A 27859-nucleotide genomic window follows, 5' to 3' on the forward strand; every position below is an offset into this window, starting at 1 on the left:
CAAACCAAGGTCTGGAAACCCAGGCGTGGGCACAATACACAACATCCACTCAAAACAGACGAGCCCCATCGGTGGGAGTCCTCTTTGGTAGTAAAGGTTGTGGTGTAAATGCCTGCTAAATTCCCTTTGTATGGGTAAGCAGGAGTACCCAGCAGCCCCATCCAATAAATCACACTTGTTCTCGCATTCAGATTGTTAATTTGATAAAAGCCGAATTACCCAACCAGTCGCTGCACCAGCGCATGCTAACCGTAGCATCAGACACGTGTGAAAAAATGTTTAGAAATCCTGTCCTGCACGAAGGACAAAGGGGCCCGATTGCCCCAATCCCTTCTATGTGTGAGTTCCCTTTCTTGGTTTGGGTAGCCACATGCTGAGGAGCGCACCTCCAGATGAGTGAGGGGGTGAGTGGGTCACTTGCATGGCGCACGGTACTAAATTCCTCACTGCTTGGTGGTGGTCAACCCTTGCAGTTGCATTCTTGGCAATCCTGCACTGCCCACCTTAGCTGCCTCTATTAAACCCCAATAAATCAGCACGTTATACTCGAGCTAATAATATCACATCACACACATTCAATACAAGATTATGTAAGATAGGTACCAAGGGCGGGCTGCGCAGCTTTCCACCATGCCCCTACAAGGGCAGACAATTCTTCAGGACCCAAAAAGTGATTGCGCCGTGACTCTCCACCGCCACATGCGGTGACATGAATTCAGAGCAATGCCATCCCAGCGCCATCATCCATGCCCACCTCTGGCACTCAAGCAACACACCTGACATTATATATCTACATTATATATGACTTGTGGAATAAACCCACTGTACTAGCTCAACAGAACTTTGTAACTCTACATACTATTCATAATACTGTGATCATTTATCTTAGCGCAAATTGCCCAACCCAATTTCCAATTCCTCTGCTTGCAATTGTACAAGTCATAATGGGTGATCTGTGGGAAAGGGTATTTGCTGCCGGGTTTGAATATGAGCCATACATAATTGCGAGGGTGGTCAACAGCGCATAGGAACTCAGATGGATCCCACTATTTCTAATTCACCTGACATTATATACCCACATCGGCCAGAGGCCAGCTTTCACACGTGCATTCAGACAGATTGATGTGAATACTTCGAACATTTTACTGCGAATTACCAAAATGTCGAATTTTGTCCCCCCCCACCCCCTTTTAGCCCATACATATGAGTGGGACGAGTCCCTGCGCCTTCCACCCTGTCCACGCCCATTATTCACTTTACCTCACATATATATGGGGTGAAATTCGGATGTCGAAATTCGACGTGTTTGTGTTCGTAGTAGATTTATGCAGAGTGATGGGAGTATACCCATTCAGGCGAGAGTCTGCTCGAATCCCAGAACTGGTGCACGATGTGCACAGCGATGCGCCTACGCCACTTCCAGTGCTGTACCCATGGCAGGTGGGCACCATCCACAGAACATTAAACACCGCTCTTACTCCTCAGCCTGCGCGAGTGGGGACACGAGGAGGGTTGCATTTTATCGGAACTGTCTCCATGCCTTTATTATACGACTGAAAAGAGTGCCGTGTCAGAATACAGCAGCCCCACTGCCGGGATTCAAATTAAAGACCGAGTTCAATGTGTATTCGACACCTCACTCAGGGGTTCAATGCTCTACATTAAGTGTTAAGAGCGCCGCCTGCTCCCTACCCCCGCCCTATTCTCCCCTCTGCTCCCTCGCTAGGGCAACACCCCGGCTCTCCAAGGCCATCTCCTCTCCCTTCCACATCCCTTTACCCTACTGCTCCGAGTCTTTCTCCGCGCCCTCCAGCAATAACCTCTTCTTCCTCAGTGTCACGTCGCATGCCCTCCGTTGCGCACGTACAGGCCCTGGCCTCTTTTTGGGCTCACACATCACCTGGCCACTTCTTCGATAGCCACTAATACTGACCCTTCTTCGTCCCTCTGGCCGCCCCACTACTCAGGTACCCTGCCTCCCCACGCCATTCATTCTTCGTATTGCTTGCTCTGCCCTCTCGCATCCCATGCCCTCCTTGTCCCGGACCTCTCCCCGCTTAAGCGCCTGCTAACCCTCTCTTGCTATCTGTCAAATATCACAGCCTTCGTCTCCCATAAGTGAAATCTGCACTCCCCTCCCCTGCCTTCATCTTCTCCCCCTCGCATCCGCTCCACACTCTCAAACTCCCTCACTATATTGCAGCTTGATTCTCATCCCCATCCCCCTCCCCAGAAGGCGGTGGGGGGTTGCAATGCGCACTGCAGTTTATTCAGCTGTCCTCCATTCATAAAAACACTCCCACTGCCTATGGCGCAGCGGGGCAGCTTCCGGCCCCCATTCATAAAAAAAAGCAGGGCCGCGCATGCGTTCATCTCCACCCCGTCCCTTTCCATTCATGGAAAAGACTCGGCTTTTGGTGGCGCATGCGTTCGAACCACCTTGACCCTCTCATTCACAGAATGGTCCGGCGCATGCGCACAGCATCGCGTGAGCCTGTCCATGGCCACCCATTCAGAAGTTCCCTGGTGAGAAGCGCATGCGCAACAGAACACTCTTGCCCTCCCATTCATAAAAAAAGCCATTTTTTTCCCAAGGCAGTTGCAGGCTGGACTCGGAGCTGACAGCAGCAGCAAGAGCAGCACCAGGAACTATAGGGGTACAGTGGATGCAGCTGGACTAGACGCTGTAGGGGGGAGCAATAGGGGCTGAAGCAGGACGCATCCCTGCCCAGGGACACCGATGTATCCAGTTCTGGGGACTACACACCTGGCATCAGCTGGAATGTTCCTGCCTAGGGTAAGTGCATCTTCGCTATCACCTCTTGCAGTGAAATAAAAATGTATCTGTGGGTTGCTAGGTGAACGCTTGTTTCTAGCGCCCTGAACTCGAGGGAGGGGATTCTGGGTGGTGCCCACGCACGCTCCTGTAGCATAGCTAGCCTTGTTCAAGGCAATAACTCCAGGTAAGGGTCTCGAACCATATAAGCACAATTCAGAGCATGAGACCTGTTATACAATTGCAGGAAACGGGGCTGTACACAGAGAACTGTTAATGCTGGGCTCATACCCCCTCAATTGGACGTATAATGCTGCCCACTAAATGAAGCGTCCGTAGACCACCAAGGGCCCATTCAAATAACTGGCCACTGTCCTAAATCCTTGGCCATTTATACCCCGCCCCCCCCCCATGACATGCTAGGGGCAAAATGCTTAGTGACCACTGGATTGGCACCTCTCATAAGCGATGCTTTGAAGGTTGGGCCATGCTGTGCTTTAAACAAGCGCCCCCAAACCTCGCTGGGCCAAGATGCGAACCATTCGCGGATCCCGGCCGACTAAAGCGCTGTTTCAGGTGTGGGAAATCGCGACAGGTGCCCCCCCCCCCAACCCCCCTAAATGGTTGTCTGCCACATACGCCAGGCCTGACGCCCACGCAGGTGTTGGTGGCAAGGGACTGCCCTGTCCCGCTTCACATGACAGCTCTCCCAGCCAGCTGGCCGCGTCCTCTTTCAGCCCCAGTGCCCCCCTCTCTCTCTCTCGACCCCCCCCCCCTTTATACTGTACAATCCGCTCACGATCTGCTCCAGAGGCTGGCGGGGCTTCCCCGCCCTCCCCGCCGCCGCTGCTGCTGGATGCGACGTTGCCTTGGGAGCGATTTGCATTTCTGTCAATGGGAAACGCGGGCCGCCATCTCACGCGTTAATTCCCACTTTCGCATCCAGGGCCCGCGGCCCGGCCCCGTGCTTATTCCCGGCCATAGCTGCTCATCTCAAGGCGCGTCAGTGCGGACGCATCGGAAGAGACCGCCCGCGCTGTCCTTCGGGGTGTGCGCCCTCCCCTGCCTGCGTGCATTTCCGTGCAATGGGCAGCATGGTCATGCACATGCCTGGCTCGAGTCTCCCGTCTTCACGTTTTCAATTGAACCCCCCCCCCATAGCCACAGAACTCGTTCACGCAGATACGCTGCACCTGCTTAGTTTATGAATATTGCCCGACCCCAGCCCCCGCCCGCCTCCCGTCATCCTGACGTGATGTGACATACATTGGGGGGGGGTACGCGTGCAACTGTCTGGCGGGTGCACATGGCCTGTTCGCCCCTTAGTTCGTAATATTTTGTTTGCGTCACTGCGAGGTTTGGGTTGTTCGCCCCTCCGCAGGGGGGTGAACCCGCCTGCCTTTAAAACGTTTATCAGAAAGTATTCCACGGTTATCATTATTTCGGGGGGGGAATCAGTGGAGGCAGGGGGGATATTTTACGCCACCTCTGTTTGTGGTTTTATAATTAAGAACTGCGCGTCGATATTGCGTACTGGCCTTCACTGCTGGCCACGTGAGATGCAAACCCTACAGGTGCGGCCTGAAATCAGCCCATACTAGGTAATACATGAACCCCCTGAGGGGCGCCAGCCACGCCCCAATACGCTCCTAATGCTCATGTCTGTGTATAGCGCGTCATGCAGTGCCCTTCTGGGTGTATGTTGTGTGGCTTGCCCAGGATCACACGGCGTGGCCAAATGGTGGTCTAAATGTGCCACGGCAGACCCCCCTTGCCTTGCCATTTACTTGCACGTGACATTGGAGAGCGTGCCGCGCGAAGGCCATGCAGGCGAGCAGCCCTAATGCCAGGAGATGGGTCGATGAATGCGCGGGGGGGGGGGGGGGGGGGCGGAAGCCTGCGCGCGGGGAAGCGGATGTATGCGGAGAGTGGGTGGGCGGGAGGCTTTAATGCATTTCCAGGCAATGCCGCTGAGTATCGAGTTGAGACAACCCCCGCCGCGTCCTCCCCTCCCCATACACCACTGCTCGCAATGTCGCGGCGGAAGGCTAAGAGCCCGCCTGTATTGAAAAAGCATTAACAGGCCCGGAAAAGGGGAAGCCGGAGGCTCGGGGGCACGGCCCGTCCGTGGACTGCTGCGAGACAGACGGCGCTAAGGCATATATGCTCCCCAGGGGGTGGGCGGGGGTCGATGGCACGCTCTGTATGGGTCTGGGAGAACCCGCCAGGGGGTCATAGCACACTGGGCAGCGGCGCTGCATGGGCCGAGAAGCGGGGACTGAATTGGGGCCCGAATCGTAGAAGTTTTGCACGGATCAAAGTGACTTGGCACTGCCCACACAAACCCTGATTCATTTAACGGTGCAAAGTGTAATTTTGCAGTGCAAAGTCATTGGGCCCGATTCATGGAATATTTGCCTGGTTCAAAGTGATTCTTGGAACCAGGCAAAGTGTATTTTTGCCGTGCAAAGTCAGTGCAGACATTTTTGCAGTACAAAATGACTTTGCCCGGACGTTGCACTGCATTTGTCCATGTCTCAACAAAAAAAATCTATGAATCGGGCCCCTGGATGTTTGCATTGCGCAAAAAAGCGCTTCAGTAATGACCCCCGAGCAGGAGTGCAGTCCTGCACTGTGGCAAGTGGTCGTATGCAATGCCAACAAGCGCCATGCAACAGTGCGTTGCTTTCTGGGACGTGTTTGGTTTTCCCAGTATAAGGATGGCTTCCAAATGCCCCTCCGCAGTAAGAGACCCCGTGTTCCAAGTCGCCACTTGGCAGCTGTGATAGAGGGCAGCGCGCCCCTCGTTAATAAGGGCGACCAGGTGATGAAAGTGCACAAGTGGGCAAGTCCACTGGCATGACCTATTTGGAATGTATTGTGTGTGTGTGGTGGGACATATTCCGCGGTAGCGGCACCTTCAGCAGAGGGGGCCGTACCCCGAACCAAGGGACAGCCAACCTCATGCGGCCAAGCGTCCTCCATAGTGATTGTTTTCCGCGTGGCGCGCGCACACACACACACACACACACCCCACCCCAGCCCCCCCCCCCCACGGATTGACAGCGGAGTCTGGCATGTAAACCGGGGCAGCACCGATCTCAGCAGTGCGCGCTCAACACACTGAGCTATTTTACCAGAATACTCTGCTGCTTGGTTTAGTAAGGGTCACTCTGCCCACATGCAGAAGGCCTGGAAAGGTCGAGAACGCGAGGGCAGGCGACAGTTGCGTTTTCCTGAGGGCAAAAGCGAACCCGTTACCCCTGTATGTTGGTCATGCGGTAAAACCCGACTGGCGTTCGCTGGCTGGGTTCAGTGATACCAGCCGCTAATCCTTCGGGCTGCACTTGCTGGCCTGCGCTTTTGAGCACTAGCTTTATGAAGCGCCTGGAAACCTCAATTGTGCTTTCTACATATGAGAAGGCGCTGTATTTTTCGCCCAATGGGGTATATAACTCGAGCTACTTGCAGTGGCAGCCAACCCTGGGACCACCCTTCTATTATATTGCGCTTTGTATGGACTAGACCTGATTCGTGGAATTGTTTGCACGTTGTAAAGTGACTTTTCACTGGTTGTACTGCAGAAGTACACTGTGCACGGTTCCACACTGATTCATGGAACTGTGCAAAGTGTTTTTGCAGTGCAAAGTCACTCTAGTGCAAAAATGATTTTGCGCTGCAAAAATACACTTTGCACAGTTCCGTGAATCCGGGCTGCGTGTTGTCGGTGCAAAATAACTTTGCAGCAGATCATGAATCGGCCTGAAAATCTGTACATCTTTTTGGCCGCGCCCAGCGCCGCTGCTCGCAATGGCCAGCCCGTGGCCAGGCTTCCCCGGGTCTGCAACCTCAGCACCTGCTGCTTGTCGCCCGGATGTTACTGTTCCCAGCGGAAGCGACCCTCCCCTCGGGAAGTCCGCATGGAAGCGACACATGAACATCCGTCTCCAGCTGGCCGGCCCCGAATGGGTCTCATTTTGCTCTCAAACGGCAGCCAGCGCTTAGAAGTTCGGACCGTTTTTACAGCAGGACACCGCCCTCTAGCCCCCGTCTTTCACTCTACCTGTACAATGGGACCGTGGGGGGAGTGGACCCACCCTCTACACCCCCCACGTGCAACGTGCCTGGTACTATCTCCGTGGCCGTAATAACATTCCCCCTCTAACTGGGGGATTGTGGTAACAGTCCCCCGCGACTGAGGCACTTAGCTTCGGTCTGGTTGCTCCGTGCTACCTGTTTTGGTTTTTTACATTGCTTTGAAATGCAGAGACACATAACAAACATGAGATACAAAGTTACCTACAAGGAAATGCATCCGGAAGGAGGCCGGGGGGACACGCAGTCTGCCAAGACAATTAATTGTAACACTTGTCAAGAGTGTAGTTGAGGAAGTGGGGTCGAGCCCGTGTGTATTCCCCTCCCCCACGCTCCTTATAAGGGAGGCACGGCTTCTGTTCCCTGAGGGGGCTGAACTTTACGGATGGGCACAATGAGGGTTTTCAAACCTGCGTTGAACAGGAGAACAGGACTTCTGTACAAAGAATTGATATACATCAAGTGGCTGAAGGCACACTTGGGTAAGACATTTGTATTACTAGAACTGCCATTTAAACTCAGCGGACTTCTTAGAAATAACCCTGGCAGAAACATGTGTGATGTTGCTGCTTCATAGAGATACCTCCAGGGTCATATGAGGATTTGTTTTGGGCTGGGACAGTCAGGTAAGGGGGTGGGAATAAGCACAGGGTTTAGCATGGCCACGGGCTGTCAATGAGGGGGTAAATAACCAAACACTCACATACCATGTCCCTCCTCACACGTCATCTCTCTCCTAGCGGCATTCTGGCTTACAGCACCATCTAGGAACCAAAACTAAAGAGGGCCTGAATAATGCTGAACTGTTTGTAGCAAATAAAAGTGGAGCACAACCAAAGAAACTTGAGTGTATATTTGGCTACTAATGAAGTGTTGGCCAACCAAGCACTGGTGATTTGGTGCATGGTCTGTCGATCATTGCTGCCTGCATGAGAATTACCGCCATTTCGCAACCAGATGCAAAGGAGCAACTTACCAAGCATGTGTGTTTTATCTATGCCAGAAGTACCCAGGTAGATCTCCAAGAAAAGATTGTGTAAATAGCCACACCTTTGCCAAGACACCCGGAAGACCCTTGGAGGGTTATCACGGCCAGCGCCTCGTGGTGTATCACCATGGCCAATGCTCTCGGCCAATAAGGAGTCCTACTCTTCCCTGCTACACCCTCTCCTCGCCCCATGGTAGATTGCCTTAGGCCGGTCCGGTACAGCGGGCACACTGTTGAAAGCACAGGTGTGCATCGTGCATGAGAGCAGGTTTGGTTCTGAACACCCATGGAAGGCGTCGGTGTGCCATTACCAGGTGGTGGCAACATCGCCTTGGCTGGTAATGAAAGAGACGTTAGGCAACACGAACGAGATGCTACTGGGGACCAGGTATATTGCGCCCGACCACATAAGATGGATATTGCACCTGCCCCCTTCTCACGCTTGCTTCACCTGTCCGTGCGCGACTGCAACCCTTAGTCTTGCTCGTGTAAGGTGATCTGTCAGAGGGATCTCCCTTCTCCCTGTCAGATGGATGCTTCCATTGTGCCTGTGAGAAGGATATTTGCTCGGCCCATGTGAGCTGGATATCTTAGAAGCAGGGTATTTCTCCCGTCCATGTCAGTAGGATTGTGACTCGTGGTAATTCTCTTGCGTGCTGTTAATCCTCCAGTTCTTGAGACATTGGGGTTCAAATGAATATATAATGCTATAGAGGGCTGGCTCTCTTCTACCCCCGCCCCCATCCAACAGCAAACCCAATTCCCTTTTCCAGGCTCTCGACAATCAATCTGCGCGACGAAGCATCTACACACCCCGACATTGTGCAGAGGATATCTGTTGGTCGTTCTGGAGATGAGACCTCATGTTCCTGTTGCGTGTGACTCTGGACCTTTGCCCTGATCTGCTCTCTAGAATAATTACTAATAGGGGTAACATGCGCGCACACACTAGGGTGAATGAATGTCTTGCATGCGAACAGGCACAATTTGAGTGGGACCAAATTGTGCTGACCTCTGCTCCAGGAAGCTCACTCCACTTGAAGGTGAGAGAAAGAGACCCCTTCTTACCCGCGATGACGCAGGCACACGTGTATATGATCATTTATAGGGTGCAGCACCCACCCCCTACCTCCCAGGGTAAGCTGCTGCCCTTGCATGATCTCGGCTCGGGTTATGTTAAGCGGGGTTATGTTACACAGTCTTTGCGATTCATGATGTCTTCGTGGCCCCTTGGAGTTGATGGCTGTCTGGGACGAGTGACGTTGAGCTGGCTGGGAACTTGGCGTAATATTCTCTACCACGTGAGCACGGTCTCGGGATGTATTTTCACTTGCTGAGGTCTTAAGACCCCCCCCCCTCACTGCCCCCACACCCTGTGTAAGTTGTCAGTGTAGGCTCGTCCACCTGGAAATGGCCCTTACTGCAAGAATATTCAGTGGTCTCTGTCTAACCCTGGGTAGTGTGTGATTCACACAAAAACAATGTGACCGTTAACGCTAGGGAGCGTGCCCCAGGCGCATTCGTCTGGATTCAAGTATGTCATTGATATGGATACTGTAATGTTTGCTATTTGGAAGCTTGTCAGAAGCTGTGGCGTGTCCAGACTCTTTTGACTGGGGTGGCTCAAGTGGGGCACTGATTTATGCAGGGGTGGCATGATGTACGAGCACGCACACCCACTCACACATAGGATAATGGGGTCGACAATCAGATTCCAGGGGTAGCATGTGCCACCCCAGGCCCCTTCCTGGATGCGACTATGGTAGCACATGCATAGTTAACACGTTGGGGGCCGGTTTCCAGATACGTTTCCGGTGGTTTCCCTCCGCAGTGTTGGAACAAACAACTTACTTCAAGGCAACATCTTCTCCCAAGGACAAGAAATAAGGTCTTCATTAACCATGTGCTTCCTACAAGCTTCCACACCATGCTTAAATTGTTTTTCTGCGAATCACAAGCTACCCATGATTATGGATCAAACTGACCAATGAAAGTTCATCTGAATACATAGAATCTTTTAGGCCCTGAGGAAGTTCTTGTTTTAGACCGAAACACGTGTTGGCCAATCCACACCGAACATTTGTGACCGGATGTCTGCAAGGAATAGCTGATCATACGTCGGAACATGCGAGTGAGTAATCTAATGCTCTGCATTATTGTATGGCGGGGAGGAATTGGGCCGGATCGCCTATTTTCCCTTCTGCAGTCTTCCTGTCCGTGTACCTATTATAATAGTGCAAGCCCCTTCAAAACATGGTTCAACCCTAAAAGTGCTACGGGCAGTTGCTGTATTTGCATCGTGACCCCCATACCCCAAGATCTCTACAGCAGGCGCCAAACGGACTGAGCTGCTCTCCCCTGCTGACACTCTCTCGTGTGGCTGCAGTAATTACATCAAGGCGTTTCCGAGTTTGTTTAGACAGGTCCCTTGATTTGAGGTTGTGTGCGAGAGGGTGGGGAGTGGGTTTGTAGTTTAACCAGTAGCTGCTGGGCTGTAAACCCCCCTCATGCCCCCCCCAACCCCCCCCCGCTGGCAGTTGTACGGCAGCTGCGCAGGCCACGCCGCTCAGACACCTGATTAAACAAGGCCGAGGGGGGCATGCCTCGAGTGCAGGTTACACGCCGGTGTGTACTCGCCCACAGGAAGCTGCCTTGGACGGGGTCTGCTGTGATCTCCACAGGAAGCTCGCGATTACCGTGTGCCAAAGCCCTGGGACTCCTGACAATGTAAGTCACACCTTTACACTATGCTAGAGCACTTGCTGTGGTTTACGGAGCTCTCCTTGCTGCGCAGGAGCGCATACGGGAGGTGTGCACGCACCATCTGGCAGGGTAGCTCGGTGGGTTTCAGTGCCCGTTTCAGAGATGCACGCGAGGCACGTTCGAATTCTATCTGGGACAGACTTGCAGAGGCGATAAAGTCATTGCTTCAAGTTATACTCTGGCCTAGGAGATACTATATCAGTGCTCCATAATAACCCTCTCCAGGCCTGTCTGTGGAGTGTGTCTCATAGGAGTTTTGTTCGCGTTTGCAAAAGGCTCGTCATTACGTATCCGCATCGCCCCCACAATGACAACCAAGGAACATGCAGAGTGGGGGGATGTTTTTGTATTTTTATCAAAATAGACAAATCGCGAACATGCCCTTTTTTTGCAAAGCAGGCTGTTTTCGCGTGGTACTCATGTCTTTTGCCATAGTGTACAAGTGGGACATAGTTCTTCGTTGCCTAGCTGAAGGATGGTTGGGTTTTTTTGAGTGGGAGAGCGTTGCACTGGTTTAAAGGAAGTGGGACAATAGGCCGAGTGGTATTGGAACAACACTGGACGTGCCCTGCTATAGAGCGCAGCGCTGCTTCTGCGTCAGGGCCTGCGCATCGCTCGCGCTCTTGCGTCGACGCGCTGGTTCGGCGCGAGCGGCAACTTCCGCTCGGAGCCTGATAGGATGATAGCGCGTCTCTGTTTACATACTAGGGGCGGGCTCTAACACTGCCTCTGGTGTTTCCCTCGCGTGCCCAATGGGCAGTAGGGGTTGCTGGGTGGGACGTCGCTCTGCTTTCTCCATAGGCCATAGCCCCCACAGGTCCTAGAGATGACCGTGGTTACACCGGTTTCCGGTTATGACTGTACCCTACATGCACTCATCAAAGAACAACAGTGGGATAGCAGCGTACCAAATGTCTTCTACTTCCAGCACAACGTCAAACTCGTTTCAGTAGAGCCAGGATGGAAATGGAGGGGGTGGGGGGGCCTGGGAACTCTCTGCTTGGGGGGGGCCTGGGAACTCTCTGCTTGAGGTGTGGACTATAGGAAGGGGCGGGGCCCCGGTACAAGTATCTCTTCATGGAACACAGGACTGGAGATTTGCATAAAGGCGAAGAGCATTTTGGGAACATAAGAATGTTCACAATTTTAGTGAAACATGTCTGTGATAGTGATTCAGCCAGAAACCCTTTTGGGCGAGTAATGGAAGTTTGAGGCTGCTGTTTGCATTGGTCTAAATACTCCTGCTAACAAAGTCTGTCAATTGTGGAACATATATAACAATTTGGCCAGCTTCTGAACAGTGTGTGAGGCTTTTCAGTCTCACGGGCGCAGGCATGGTGTGGGAACACATCTGGGAGCGTCCTCGGTTGCCACTGCAGCCCCCCATCCACCCGTCGCGCCACGGGAAGTAGCAGGTTGTTCCGGCCCATTTCTTACCCTGACTGTAGAACTCAGCTTATCTTCTGGCCTAGCACCTTTGTGCGTGATCTAGGGCACGTAGCATCACGTGATCTGCTCATGAGCAGCTTCTTTGTGTGTTGCACAGTTTCAAGTAAAGATACCCCAACAGTGTTGCAGAAATGGCATTAAGGCCCTGCAACAGATGCCAAGGTCAGCCCCAGAATAAGTGTACCTCTTTTAATTGGACGACCTGCATGGGTCACAGGCACCAGGGAGACCATTTCACTGGCAAGTCACATAGCCGACCAAACACCACTCGCTGCAGCAATGCATGTGGCAATGCAAATCTCTTCTGCGCTGCTGGGTGCTGGTAAGTAGCAGACCGCTGCATGAGGCAATAGTATGCAGTATTTTGATACACAATATCCTTACTATTGATGACAACTAGCATGCAGCTGTAACATATATACTACAGACTACCATGTTTTCCCATCCTCTTGTCGGCCATTGTCTCTGGTGCTTTGAGGTCAAATGCATTCAATTTAAAATGTACTGATAACGTTATCAGATATTTATAAAAGTTCTTCGTTTCTGAGTCCTCTCTTCCAAGCACTGGAATGGTAGTTGTCATTATTAACCATTTTAATGGTACCGAATGTATCAACCACGGAATGGTGAAGGGGTGAGCTGGCGTTGCCAGGGACTACGACTTTCGTAGCGCAGGGCGTAGTGTATAGACACACTCTTATTTGTTGTGCAATGAACGTTGCGTTTATCTGTGTGTAGGTTCCCACAAAGAACACAAACGCAAAAAACTCATACTGGAACTTTGCATGTATGGACCTCTTGAAAGTACAAATGGAAGATTTAGACTGTAATTGCTACAATTTCAAAATGTACTGGGGGACACCCCTCCCTTCTTTTTGGGGGTTGGGCGGGCAATGTGGAAATGTAGAGTGGTGTGTGGAGGGAGAGTGGGGGGGGGGTGCAGAGCTAGGTGTAGAATAAAGTGAGATATCCTGAATCCGATGCTAGCTACTTTACATAAACCAAGTGCATGCTGGGAGCATACAAATGACCACCGATTTGACAGTCTGTGATAGTAATGCAAGCATGCAATCCTTCTGAGCATGTAATGCACACTGGGAGGGGTGCTCCTGTCCTCTGTCGCACTACTGACCCTAATAGTTAGATTTCAGCAAAGTACAAGCCACATATACTTCTTTGGGCCACGTCACCGCTTAGGCCTGGGCTGTTCTGGTGAGCATAGGGGAGAACTTTCAATGTAAATTGTAAATCATCAAATACTGGCAAGTCCCCCGAACCTTGAACCCGTGCACAGAACAAATTGCAGTGAGAGTCATAGAAATGGGGTGGGGTGCCTCGACTGAGAAGGACTACAGCTAGACAATGTCTGCGCTGTCTTGTTCCGGCACCACGTAGAGTTATGCATACCTCTCGCCACAGTCTGGTTATTCTTTGCACCCAATTCACATTATATTACCAGAACATAACAAATGGAAGAACTACCTTTACACAAACAGCACAGAAAGAAAAGAGCCAGGAAATAGGAGAGGGGCCTGGGATTGGGTTTTGGGAAGCTGCTATGCATGGGGGCAGAAGAATAGGAGGTGTGGGGGGGTGGGAGGCTGGGGGCAGGGAGCGAATGCAAGGCCATGGTTGCTCAACACTAGCTGTGTGACTGATAAAGAGGCTTTTAGTGCAGAGGGGAGTGGGCTGAGGTGAGAGGCATATCTCTACATAGTGCTGCAGACAACTTCACACACGTGCTGTACTGAGTTTGTCTGTTATTTGGTGTGTGTGTGTGGGCGGGGGTTACCCTGGTATCTGCCCAGTTTATAACTGAAAACAGTACAGACATGAGCTGTTGCGGCAGCCATACCCTAAAACTCTGTTGTTATTATCACATAACAGTGCTGCAATGACAACGCAATGCCCTATTGCTGCACCATCTTGGCTGGCGCGACTCCTTATATGGGCATTGGGCTAAAAAAGCACCCCATTACGAAGACAGAAAAGTGGAACTCTGATATCCTCGAACTTCTTTGTAGGTTGATGGACAACCTGATATCTGGCATTGGCAACCGCTTTGCCCTTTTTAGGAATATGTGCTCCCTAAGGGTTATAATTACCCAATGTGTTGTGTGGTCCACCTGGGAAGGCTGACAAGTCCCTGCAGGGATTCGAACCTGTGGCCTCCAAGTTGCACAAGGCCATCTGCTGGAGGCACTCAGGGCTCTCTCTCGCTAGGAAATAGCAGAAGGAATTAAGCTGCTAAAGATGGACCCTCTGCTCATAAATTGAGCGAATTAAAGGAAAAGAATCTTCCCTTTCTACAACAAAGTAGCTGGCAAACTCCCCGCCCTCATTCCCTCATCTCCACACTCCTTTCCAGACTGCTGTCAAGAAAGCGAGCGGTATTCCCTCCCCGCCCCCCCCCCCCCCCTCTACGGGTGTACATTCCTAATTTAACCAGGAGATTACTTTCCCGTCCTGCTGAAGGAAGTTCGTGTGTCTGGGAGTCATGTCACGCGACCTTTGCTTTGCGTGCATTCTCCAGGCATCGTTGAACTTTGATGCTCCGTTTTTTGCTAGGGGGCAAACGCGTACTTGTTAACAACCCCCCTCCCCCCACCCCTCTAGAAATCTTGACAGCTGATTTTCTTCTTGTCAAAAACCGGGGACCTGTTAAAGGAGAACTGAAACCAGTAAGCACCATTACTGGGCGTCAACCAGTTGCAAGACGGATCTGGACGGAAGCGGAATGTTCCCACTAGGCCAACCCAAATCCAAGCAGGTGATTCCAGTGGCATTTCAGTTGTAACTGGCTAACCGGTGTCCTCCCGAATATTGCGGTGTACTTCAGTCATCCTGCTGCCCTCTCTGGCCCTATGAATGGCTGCGCACTCTACTGGCACACGGCCTGGAATGGATGCCCTTGTAAGCGAAGAACCGTCCCCACCCGTACTTCCGCCAAGGGCTCAAATCGCTGTTCTTTCATAACATTTGATGAATGACCACTCCACTTGGGTGTCATGGGGGGGTGGGGGGAATATTCCTTCGATGTGTAACGCAGTTGGTCTATAGGGTGCTGCATTTGTTGTGAAGATTAAAGTCCCAATTGCTTCTACTCCCTTGTTGCCCGGAGCAATGCCAGAGGTTATGATTAATTCTAAACCTTCCAGCCCTCACCTCTTTTGTTTTGCCCTTGTGGTACCTCAGCAGGGTCCCCCGGTGTTGGTGAAAAGGTAGGCCCACCTACAGGTAAGTTGGGAGAAATCCTGACGGCGGGTGCTGCTGAAACAATGCTGCTGCTCTGGCAGAATGGTGTGTCACCACAAAACTACAAGGACCTTTCAAAGGCACATGCCTGTCAGCAGCTGTCATAACTGGCTGTCTTTTCTGTGTTTATGCTTGCTAACCATGGCCTCTCTAATTGGTGGCGGTTCAGCGGCCTAACCTAGGGTAATATGCCCAAGTACTTAATAGAATACACCAAGGGCCCCATTCATAGCATTTTTTGCACGGTTCAAAGTGACTTTGCACTGCTGACACATGGCGTGCTGGCTTAAGAAGTCTGCTCCCCCATCTGGGTGCGCAAAAGGCGTCCAAGGAAAGGGAAACCTGTTGGGGTCTGTTAACTAATATAAGCTAAGAAACGTACATGGGGAATGGGTGCCCCATATATGCGTGATTACTGCCCTGCCTAAAATGGCTGCCTCTTGGAATAGCAGTGCTGCCTTCAGTGGAAAGGGCAGGCCAGAAGCACTGTGATTTGATGTGACGGTCCTCATTGCAAGCCTGGACTGGGGTAAGAAGTATTAGTACCTTGCAAGGGCGCAATCAGAATGAAAGAGCCATTCTGATTGGCCCTCGTCGAGTCGTTACCAGGCCGGGAATCCCTCCATCAGAATTCCACGGCCTTTGTCCCCGGCGGGGGGCGTCCAGCCCCTCAGCCAATGAGGAGGCTCGAAGCAGGGCCATCCCTGCTCTGAGCCTCCCCAAGGCTGAGAGGCTACCTTTGCCCCCCGCCGGGGACAGAGGTAAGGCATTTTTTTTCCCTTCCCTCCCTCCTCCGACCTCCCTGCCCTCCCCTCCCCACTTACCTTCTATGCCTTGGTCCCCGGCGGGGGACGATGAAAGCCTCCAGCCGCGTGAAGACTCGGAGCAGGTGAAGACTCGGAGCGGTGCCATACCCGCTCCGAGCCTCCACACGGCTGGAGACTTCCATCGTCCCCTGCCCGGGACCCAGGTATGTTTTTTTTCTTCTTTTTTTTCCCTTTCCCCTCCTTTCCGCCCTCCCAACCCCACTTACCTTCTTTTTTTTCAGGAGCAGACGCGCTGGAAACACTTCTGTTTCCAGCGCGTCCGCTCCCCATGGCCGCCATGGAAAGGGAAAACGGACTCAGTTTTCCCTTTCCATGGCGGCCATTTTCTTTGACGTCTCCAAGGCACCTCTGACTTGAACCCTGTACAGTAAAGTGAACAGGAATTCCTTGAGGTGCAGCACTCTCATAAGTGGTTGTGCAGTCGCAATCTCTTCAAAGCGACCAGCCCTCTGAGGGCTGGCTAAGCACTTTGGGCATGTCCGGGCACTCAAGGATTATGGGTGTGATTATACAGTAGAGGAAAGGGCAATGCACGACCCCCCTCCCCAGCTCATCCCCCAAATTATCCTTTGGAGCAGTCTTTGAGTTTGAAAATGTGCTGCACGTGTAATCTCTTCAGTGGGTCTGCTTCCTCAGATCATGTGATGCAGCCGTAGGATCTTTTTTATGCCACACTCTGGGAGTGAAATAGTGTTTGCGGTTAGTGTAAATAGGGTAAATTACAAATCAAGTCTTTTTTAAAAATGTTCTCTTCTATACTAAAAGTAAAAAGGAGTGTCTCCTTGTGGCAAGTGGTATCATGGAAGGTGGTATTTTGAAGGGGGTCGGTGGCTGAATTTACACCACATCGAGTGGAGACCAGCTTGAGGTCCCCACCAAGAATGCCATGTTCCCACTACAGGCTTCCATGTACATATCATGTTACAGATCTACTTGAGCTTTAATTTCTTCGAATTAAATTGCCCAAAACCACAATTTGCAGAATGTATCAGTTTCTAATTAGAAGCTGGTGACTAGGACCAAAAGGGATTCTCTAGTGGAGGGTGGTCATGAACTCTTGAATCCTATATGGAGGTAGTGAGAGGGTGTCTAATGCACCAGCGTAGACTTAAAGTTTGTCATATTGATTTTTGTCATTTCTGACCATGACTGGATGGATGCTCACGCTTCCACCCGGAGTGATGGCCATATACCTCCTCTCCCATAGATTCTCTGCTCAAGCTTTTCTGGTATTTTTCTGAATTCTTGCATAGTCGCAGGCCTGGGCATCCGAAATATGCAAGTGCTTAGAAAGCGGATCCTTACACAAATGTTGAATGTAGTGACAGTGGAGCCTTGAGTAAGCACACAGTAAGTTGTTGGAACGTGGTCATTATCGATTTTTGAGTTTCAGTGCGCCCAGGGCCTGCCATTTTGTTTTTCTCTGTTGAAACCTAAATGCAGTAGAATTCAACGGTTTACTGTGATTTTACTGAATGAAAGGTTAGAGAAGAAACGTTAACGAATTCGGACCCAGTTACCCTCTGAATTCGGGCCCAGTTTTCTGCCCACCAAGCTGCATAGCAGCACTGCCTCCTGGCAACCCTTGCACTTGGGTCTGTATCTGCAACTCTATAACTGCACTTATCAGACACCGGTTGTCTGCACTTAATTCATGCACTTGCTACCGCACTATCTGTCATTGTTTTGATCACTTGTTCAGCACTTTCCACTTCTCTCCTGCACTTGTGCGTTCGAAATGTCACTGGGCCTAGTAAGATTGTTGTTTTGTCCTCCCTTGTACCCCTCCCTTGCCCCGTCGCACTCTGAAACACTTGTGTATGGGCACGATATAAATAAAATATGATATCATAAATAAGGAAAAAAATAATATTTTTTTTTCTTTTTGGGGGAGTCTCCCCTCAAGTCCCAGTTTCCCCCTTTTTAAAACCCCACACCAGCCCGCTACCCCCACGACATTTAACCGCTTACCCCACCCCACATATATTTTTTTAAAACAAAAATTCTGTATTTTTCGTTATTTATGATTCGATAACATTTCGGTCTCTATTTTATATTCGGTGTAATCACTGGATACCCACTTCAACATTCCTGGAGTATGCCAGGCACGCACCTTTACTCTGCCAGTCTTTGGTTATTGTTTGAAAACCCATCTTGAGTTTGCAGGGGAGTGGCCCGATGCATGATTACAGGGCATTTGGAACTTGTTTTAGAGTCGGAGGGTATGAAATACTTCCGAGTGCCCCAACACAACACACTGGGGCCGGCTAGATATGGACAGGGCTGTGCCATGTAGACTGCAGTTCAAGGCAAGGCTTACTTTGGAAGCTGCTCACAGCTTGGTGGCAGGTCTGCCTAGGCCGCTGCGGTCGAGTACTCTGCATAGGCCTCTGCGCATGTGTAGTCTTTCAGTTCGGTGGCTAGTGGGTGCATAGGCGTCCGCAGAGGTGAACCTAGGGAGGCGATCGCCCTCCTAGTGGCTGCTTTGCCACCCCCCCCCTAACACTGATGTCTAGTGAAGCCACTGAGCGGGAGTCGTGGTAGTTAGGGGCACTCTTGCTACTGAAACCAATAAAGCACCCCCTTTGAAATATCCCCTTGCCCACAAACCAGAGGTGATCATAGTGGCTGTACTGACATTTCTGCCATGGACCGAGCGTGTGTTACCCCGCCAGTCACAGCCCTACCCAACCACCCCCCCCCACTCCGCTCCCCTCGACCCCTCTTTAACCTTCTCTGCATGCAACTTCGACTGAGCACAGAGGAGTTTTCACACATTATAGTTAAACATATATATTTTTTGGTTCCATGTGTTCATATCCCCGCAAAAATTTTGCGATACAAAAATATCGCCATATTTTTGCGGCGATCTTAAGGCATGGAACCTGCGGGGGACACCCGCACAACCCCCATATTATTTTAAAGGGAGCGGGCGACACCCCTGCAACCCCCGCTCCCAATAATCACAAATATTATCCCCACTAAAAATATGGCCTGTGGCCGTTCCGGCGACCATATGTACGGCGATATTTTTGGTGCGGATAATATTACCTGATCGTTTTTTTCACCTCTGCTCTGCCCTTTAGAAGTCTTTCCCTGTAATTCCGTAATATGTTCGTCCTCACGTTTCTCTCTGGCTGCCTTCCCACCCTGCCGGTCTCTTTGTCTATTTTATTCCTCAGTATCTTTGTGCCTCTCCCCTCTTTTTCGCCTGCTCTTTCTCTCTATCTCTTCCCCTGCGGCTGTGGGCGCCTCCCCATATTCCCGTCTCCCTCTCACTCGCATTTTTAAAACATTTTTAAAAAAAAGAATGGATAAATAACGTGAAGGTCAGCCAGCGAGGAAACGGCGCATCTAATAGAAAAGCAATGCGCACTTTCTAAATGTGAAGGAAGCTGTTTCCGCTCTTTGATTGAAGCGGAGCTGCTTCCTGTGGGCTCGCGCCTGGCGCAGCAGTGGAGTCTCTGGGCTGGGCCCAGTGCAAGGCGCGCGCCACGGGTCACTGCCGTAGGTTGCAGCTGCATCTCGTTTGCAGCCAGGTCCATAAAGCCGGAAATCTAGGTGCATGCCCCGTTTATCCTGGATCCCCGGCTCCGACAGCATCTTCGATACTTTTTTTATTCTTATTAAGGGAAAAAGGTTATGTGTTATACCAACAATTTTGCTCATATCTCGATTACCAACTGATATTGGAACACTTGGCTATTTTCTCGCTGCGTTTTTTTTTCACTTGTTAATTTGATTGCTCAAATACACCGCACATTTGTATGTTTTGTTCAAAATCATGGTTATGATTGTGAAATAATACCAAAAGGGGTCTTTTTTTAATTTAATTTTTGTACCAACTGCTAACAGTTGTACTGATTCAGCCTTGAGAAAGAGCCGGATGGTTTGAAACACGTGTCGGCTGATCTATTAAACACATTTTGGAAACTAAGACTACCTTTTTGTACTTGTAGTCATCAGCGTAAGGTATCCGGGGTGCACCTTACCCACAGCATGCTTGCTACCTTTTAAAAATGTTTTTAATTCTTTGTAAGGGGGAAAAATCTAGATTTCCAAAAATCTCTTGATAATGCAGATCAGATGTTGAGCAAGGCACGTCTTCCAGAAAAGCGGGCAGAAATTCCACTTGTAGCTGTGAGAAGCGGTAGAGGGGTTTGGGGGGGGGCAGATTATTCAGTGTCAGCGACACGACAATCTGCCAGTGGTTCGCATTCCTTTTGAAGGCCATGGGTGTTGGGTGCTTAAATTCCACCTGTTCCACTAAAGTGAACTATGACTTCATTGCCCAGAATGCATGTGTACAAAGTAGAGGTGCCGTATGTCCACTGGGATGGTGATTAGCACAGTGTAAAAGCTTGATAACCTAATGAAAGCCTAGGACTTGAAGTGGTATGCGGGTGACATGAAGTCCTGAAACGGCTATGATTGATCTGTGAATGTTTCCACCCACTGCCTCCATCAAAACTGGGAGTCCCACCTCTAGGCCGCAAGACTCCACAGTATTCAACAGGGCAGTTGCCAATTCTATGATCCCATTTGTTTAAATTTGATTTGGAATTTAGGTGGCGCTTAAGTGCCAGGAAATAAGCCGAAGCTATTGCGCTGGAGAACAGGTAGAAGAGGGACACACAGCTGGTGGGCGTTTAGTTATTTACCCGTCTGCAGAATTCCCGTAGCCATGCTAATCCCTATGGCGATTCCCATGCACTACCTTTCCCGCTCTGCCCAAAACGCATTCCCGAGCTTACTCTATCAAGTAGTAACCTCAAACTTTGGCCTGCCAGTGTTCTTTCTGAGCACTCTGCCGGCTTAGAGGTAATGGCTTAATCGGAGCTGTGAACACACTAGTGATGCAATAAAAGCGTCTTCCCCAAGTGGGGTTTCAGCCACTTGAGTTATATCAGTTCCTTGCACTGAAGTCCTGTTGAAGACCAGTTTTGACAAAGCCAAACGTTTTGGCTAGTTTATAGGTATTTTATAGGCATTGGCCATGCACTGCTATAATATGCTCAGCTAATCATCTCACCATCTTCTAGCCCTTGCCCTTTTATGACCAATTAGGAAATAGGGCAGCACCTGTCAAATGCCTATCCCATGTCTACATTAAACGTACAAACTGTTACTTTTGGAAATGCCTGCTTTAAAGGATTACACTTTGGGAAGTAAGAACATGTCCCAAAGTGGTTGACAGAGCAAGGCACCAGTGGTTTAAAAGAAAAACGTTCTGTGGCCACTCAACCATAGGATTCTGTAGAGGCCATTTTGTGACATCTGCAGCAGTGCCACCATTTTAGTAAGCAGTGGTCCTTTATGCACGTCTAAGTCACCCTGTGAGAAAGGTATCAACTTGGGGGTTAGTCGCAGAGCTCTACCCCAGCGTCTCAACAGGTTGTTACAGGTCTCGCAGGCCTCCAATCACTCTCACGTGGCACACACGTAGCCGCTGGCAATAAAAATAAAACAGCCACCGGTCAACTGGTGTTGATAAGCACCATTTCGTCTGCTTCTCAGTGCTTCGGTTTTTTGAGCGAATTCATTTTTAATGCGAATAAAAGTACCAAATCAGTACGCTGAAGTTTTTATAAGTGAATGCAGTTCCTTCTTTAAATTATATTGACCCACTTGTGGTGCGTCATCGACAATTAGAAAGCTCGGAACAAGGCATATATTTCGCCACCTGACTTTCCCCACATTTTTGTTTCTTCTGGTGGTTTTTACTGGTCCACCTCATCCTTCCTCTCCATAGCTCACACTGGTGCTGCACCTTCACCTCATTGGAAATAGAAAGGGGTTTTTGTTCGTTTCTGTGAATTACCGCTTTCCTTTTCCCAAGGAAGCCATTTGTGTTTTGTTTTCTTTTTGGAAAACGTATTTGCGCTTCGAGGGCTCTGCACTCGCAGCAGGATGGAGTTTTTCAAAATGAAAACCTGTGCGCTAATGGCGATGACGCAGGTAACAGCGGCCATCTTCTTTCCCTTTTTTTTCTGGATTACTTGTGTGCCTCTGCCCAACACTGATTTTCTGCAGTGGTGTCTTAAGTTGAGCCTGTCTCTCTGTCCGCTGGAGCACCCCAATAACCAGAATGTCACACATTTGGCACCCTGTTTGGGTTCAGAATCCACCCCACTGCTGCAACCTTTAGTGCTGGTGTAAACTTTGAGGTTGTCCTCATTATGCTCTCTCTTATTTTTGAATCTGTAATTGTTTATTGGGCAGTAGAAAGTATGCGACACTTGGCTGATGAAATGAGTAATTGTTGTCTTTTTCTTGATCTTCCAGGACCTTTGAAAAGCCCATTTCCCCATTGGTCCCAAGCATGGAGCCACGGATGCCGCACAGCATCACAGTCGTGCCGAACACAGCCATGGTGCAGCCTTTGTTGGACAGCCGGATTCCCTATGGGCGCTTGCAGCACCCCCTCACCATTCTTCCCATTGACCAGATGAAGACCATGCATCTTGAGAACGATTACATTGACAATCCCGTGTTGGTCCAGCTCACAAGCCAGAAGCACCCACGCGGCCACCATGAACCCATGCTGATCAATCAGCAGCTGCAGCGGTGTGACCATGACGTCACGCACCCCTGGATCTCGTTTAGCGGAAGGCCCAGCTCCATCAGCAGCAGCAGTAGCACGTCGTCGGACCAACGGCTCCTAGACCACATGGCCCCACCCCCAGTGGTTGAACAGACCAATCCCAGAGCCGTACGGATACAGCCCAAAGTGATCAACTGCAAACCTCTGGACCAGAAAAGCACTGGGGCCCTGGAGTTGGACAAACACTTTCTTCTGTGCGAGGCCTGTGGCAAGTGCAAATGCAAAGAGTGCACGTCCCCGCGGACTTTGCCGTCCTGCTGGCTGTGCAATCAGGAGTGCCTATGTTCGGCTCAAGCACTGGTCAACTATTCCACCTGCATGTGCTTGGTAAAAGGTGTCTTCTACCACTGCGCAAACGAGGACGATGAGGGTTCCTGCGCCGACCATCCCTGCGCCTGCAGCCAGTCCAACTGCTGCGCCCGCTGGTCCTTCATGGGTGCCCTCTCCCTGGTCTTGCCCTGCTTGCTGTGTTACTTGCCGGCTACAGGCTGCATTAAGATGTCTCAGAAATGCTACGACAAGGCCAGCCGGCCTGGGTGCCGGTGCAAAAACACTAACAGCGTAATCTGCAAGGCCCCAGACGGCAAAGGAACTGTGCCAGAGAAGCCTTTCTGATGCAACACACATGTGACATATATATATACATATATATATACATTTGTATATGGAATCAGCATTGTAAGGGGTTGTGTTGTATCCTTCCTTGCCTCCAACGGCACAGCGGACAAACCGTTTTAATGGCGGTTCTCTGAGGCTGTGTCCCATGTTTTTTGGTTTGCTGTTCTAGTTCAGGATATGGTTTAGAAGTTTATCAGCGAGCACGCAGGCCTGGGCCACTTCAGAACATACACAGGAATACAGAGCACTTGATGAACTTCCGAGGGAAATGTGCTTGCTCTTGGCCCACACACCTGGTGGGTGCCGATAGGAATGGGTGTGCAAGTTTCGTGGAGTGGCTTCCGCTGTTCTAAGTGGTATCCTTGCAGAGCTCTGATAAGATAACCCACAGGCACTGTGGAGGATATGTGTTTGAGCTCCCATGTGCGCAGCTATTTTAGAGCCATGCTGACCTACAGGGTATCCTGACATGTCCAGCTTGGGCTCAGGCTCTGAAAGACCCAAATATCTGGTCCAGAGTTTATGATATGTGGCTAGCCCTGGCCCTGCCATTAGGCCTTTGATAGACAGCAGCCGGGGATAGCCAAGCTCCAGCTGGTTTGGCCTACAACTCTCATCAGCTCTTGCCACATTGTCAGTGGCGTGAGATCCTGGGAGTTGTAGGCCACACATCTGGAGGAAGACAGGTTGGCTATTCCTGTGCGGTGATAGACCTTTTGCTTGATTCAGCCTTTCCTGAACCTTTTGGCAACGGAGGGAGCCTTTTTTCCTTTCCTTCTATTGTCCATTGATTTTAGTCATGGATATTCTTTTGAGGGAAAATATCATTAGCTTCAGTTCTCGTCAACCTTATCGAAGGGCCAGTTAAATGCAAAGCCAGTATGTTCTTCGGGAACACCCTTTCTTGTTCTACAAGGGGCACTGTTGGAAGGAACTCCTTAGGCTTGCTCCGCTCCTGGGAACCAGGTGCCCCGTGTATGCTTTCTGCCCACAGATTCTTTGTGTACCTTTTCTTTGTTTTGGTCCTCTGGGTATCTCAGGTGCCATATCAGCCGTTGGAAGAAGACTTTGCCCGTTCTATATTTTTGTAATAAAGAATTTTCAAATGGGGAGCAAAGAACAGGCACAGAGAAATTCTACACTGACCACTTTGAACAGAGCACAACTGCATGGTTTTTGGGTTCACTAGCCTTGGTTGGATCCATGTTTGGGACTGAATCGGATCTTCCGTATATACCTATGGGTGGCTTTTGAAAAGGGAGCATGCTCACCCCCCCCAAGTTGTGGGTGCAAAGGGGGCGTACTGCCGTGCGCAGGAAGCCTTGCTCTTAATGTATTACTGCTGCTGCTGCTCAGTGTAATGTATCCTGTAAGATAACGTGGTGATATCTTTGTAAATATGGAGAGAACTACAAATGTCTATTTTTAGTGTCGTTAGCAGTCACTGGTTGGAGCCCAGGGTGCACTTATGGTGGCAATCTTGTACCTAAATGTCCTGTGCCCGACTGAAGAGTTGCTGCCTTCTGGCGATCCACGCCCGGTGTAAATACCCTCCGTCTTCCGCTTTCGCCTGACATCGCACCGCAAGAGCAATCGGTACTTTGGTGGTTGCCTGCGTGCCTAAAGTAGCCCTTACATTCCATTCCATAGGGCACAGGAAGCAAGGGGTAGGTCTTCGGGTGGTGGCCATGTCTACTAAGACCTTACTATGCCTCTCAGTGGCAGGAATGACATGTCGCCATAATATTTCGACATGTGCATTCTTCCCTGACTGAGGGATTTTCATGTTCCATCACTTTTAGTGGGAGGGGTGCAACTAAAAATCCATTTAGGTAAATAGCCATATATTTTTCTTTTCCATTAAAATACGAACACTTTTTGTATTTACTTCAAATTTGTTGCCATACATATTTATTTGTGGTATTTATTATCCATGGCGTAAATATTAGATAATGGGATGTTGCTCCTGTAGGAATGGGCTACCAATTTGACTAATTCAGGCTGCAGGTATTCATCACTGGGGCGGGGAGGGGAATTGTCGGATATTTCTTTGCACACATTATTACACTGTTATGACATCTGAGCAGTGAGCTATGCTGATCACATGATTTTTCTAGCAGCCATCTTGTCTGTGTCACTGGGGACACATGCCAAAAGCTGTTATTTGATATCTGAATTGGGGGTGGGGTGGGGGAGGGGTTCCTGTCCTGTTCCTTCCAAGGAGAATTGAAACATTTCCCTAGAAGAGCTGAGCAGATCACAACTGTGCCTACAACCATCTCCACCAATCTACCCATGCGTTGTGCACCCTGCTTAGTTTAGCTTCAAGACAACATATTTCCAGATGTGTTCCCATTTAAACACCCTCAAATAGGATTAATCGATGCCCGGCATTGATCTCCGTAGGCAGAGTTGATGCCTCGAGTAGCATAACAACAGGGCCTCATGTTCCTCTGGGTTGCAATCCTTAATTGAAGGCTGGCACTCCTAAGCAAGTTCTTCACATGCGATTTGAACACCCATGCCATTTAGTGTCCAAGTTGATGAAACCGTATACGTGATGGGGGTCCTTTTAGCCTTCATGTCCCTTCTGGTTGCCAATGCCCCGTGACTCCCTGTCCTCATTCCTGATTGGCTAGAGTAGGACTGTCTCCCTTGTTACCCTTCTCCATGTTCTGTGCCCACATTTCCTGCTCAACTCCCGGACAAACGGCTCCCAGGAAGTTATGTGAAGGTTGCTCTTTAAAGGAACAGTACGTTATTTTTTGCTTATGGGTTACAGAAAACGGGAAATGGAGTCAAAAAAGCGATGCAGAACTGTTTTCTTGGTGTAAGGTGTGCCAAAGAGGTAGGGAAATACTTTAATGGCCAAAGTCGACTTTGAGTACTTGAGGTTTTTGTAAGATTCTGAATCAAGAGAGCTGGCCTTTTTTTTACCTTGAAACCAAGCTGTTTCGTATTTGCTCACCTGCTGGTAGTAAGTGTGTATGCACCCTGATGCATGCCATTCTTAGTGACAGAAAAGGGGAGTCAACCGAGGTCCCATGAAACCTTTTGAGAGTCCAAAACCTCCCCTGAAGTTAATATTATCTGGCGTTGTCTGTGAGTTTATTTAATTTGTTTTCTGTGATTCCCGAAAAGCCAACTGATATGGTTTGTGAGATTTATTGCAACATTTCGTCCATCCTTGTGGGAGGATAACTTAATTCAGTAGAACTTACCTGGCCTTCTCCATGCTCTCACATATCAAGGGCGGCGCTAACCAGAGCTGGATTACGTGACTGGTGCCTCCAAACCGGCCTAATGCATAGACCCTCCCCCGCTGGCCTAACGCCCAATCCACTCATGCCATGACAATGAGTGCTGGCCCTCAGGAAGAAGGCTTGGCCTAAGAAGCTACGCTGGCGGCCATATGATGCGGGGGCAGTTTATGGTCACCACAATTTCAACAAGCCCACCCTCTCAAATATGTCATCCTGCGACCCCTCTGCCTCCCTCCCCCGCCCCAGTAGCATTAGTGTACTCCTACCACAGTGCAAGTATACCTTATGCTGACCGCCTGGAGATCATTGGCCTCTCAGAAGTATGTTTGTGTTCTTGCTGGTGGACGGGCGCATCACTCAAGACAAAATGCACTTTTCACCCCTTTGTCGCTTGGGCCGGAGCACCAAATTTGTTGGTTTTCGGCACCATACTCTGAACAGTATTGAAAGCGGACATTGGGGTGTTGCTGGTTGGATCATTTGGGTAACTCTTCAGGTGGCGGGCTGCGTGGGCGGATCTAGCAAGATGCTTATATATTTGTATCAAAGGTACACACCGACTCCATGGAGCCTCACCTAGTCACTGCTCTCTTGAGATGACCTGAGACGGGTATGGGCGCCAAAGGTGCTCCCAATTCATTGTCTTTCAGCCCATGGGACCGTATAATAAATTCGCAAATTTGATGGGAGGGTAGCAGGTGACGCGACGCCAGTTTAATTTTCTATGGTTTTTGTGTGCGCATGTGTAACCCAGGAATTGCCTACAAATATAACTATGCTCTAGTGTACTCAACACTCAAGTGTTACTTTCACCGGTTTTTGGTGATGTGATGCTCACCGGCACAAGTGGCGTCTTCCTTGCCGCCTCCTGACCTCTTTCAAGACCCAGTTAATTACTTCTGTATAACAGTGTAGTGGGGTGCTGGTCCCCGCTCTATTCAGGACTTGCGTTTTGTAAGGCTGTTTGCCAGCACCTGTTCTGATGGAGAAATCATGTTGAAGTTTTCAGCTTGGCCGCCCCTTCCCTGTTGGACAAAAAAAACATGGCTGAACTGAAGGTTTCCTATGTATAGAATATTTATTTTGAAGCTCTATTTTAATAGTATTTATTTTAGAAAGTCCACTATTGTAAAAGCTCTTCTGGTTTGTGAAGAAACATGTTAAAAACTGAATGTACTGATCTAGAATTATATATAAATATATATATTGTTAAATATACAA

General features: G+C 50.0%; 1 protein-coding gene across 1 annotated transcript; it reads left to right on the forward strand.

Annotated features, from left to right (window-relative positions):
- The first annotated feature begins 2572 nt into the window (after window positions 1-2572).
- SPRY4 (sprouty RTK signaling antagonist 4) lies at window positions 2573-27859 on the forward strand. Its single transcript, XM_069652469.1, has 2 exons — window positions 2573-2797; window positions 22439-27859. Exon 2 carries the CDS (start codon window positions 22476-22478, stop codon window positions 23370-23372), a length of 897 nt encoding a protein of 298 aa, XP_069508570.1. The 5' UTR covers window positions 2573-2797; window positions 22439-22475; the 3' UTR covers window positions 23373-27859.

Source organism: Ambystoma mexicanum, chromosome 3p, assembly GCF_040938575.1.
Source record: "Ambystoma mexicanum isolate Mex_15411 chromosome 3p, UKY_AmexF1_1, whole genome shotgun sequence".
NCBI classification, from domain to species: domain Eukaryota; kingdom Metazoa; phylum Chordata; class Amphibia; order Caudata; family Ambystomatidae; genus Ambystoma; species Ambystoma mexicanum.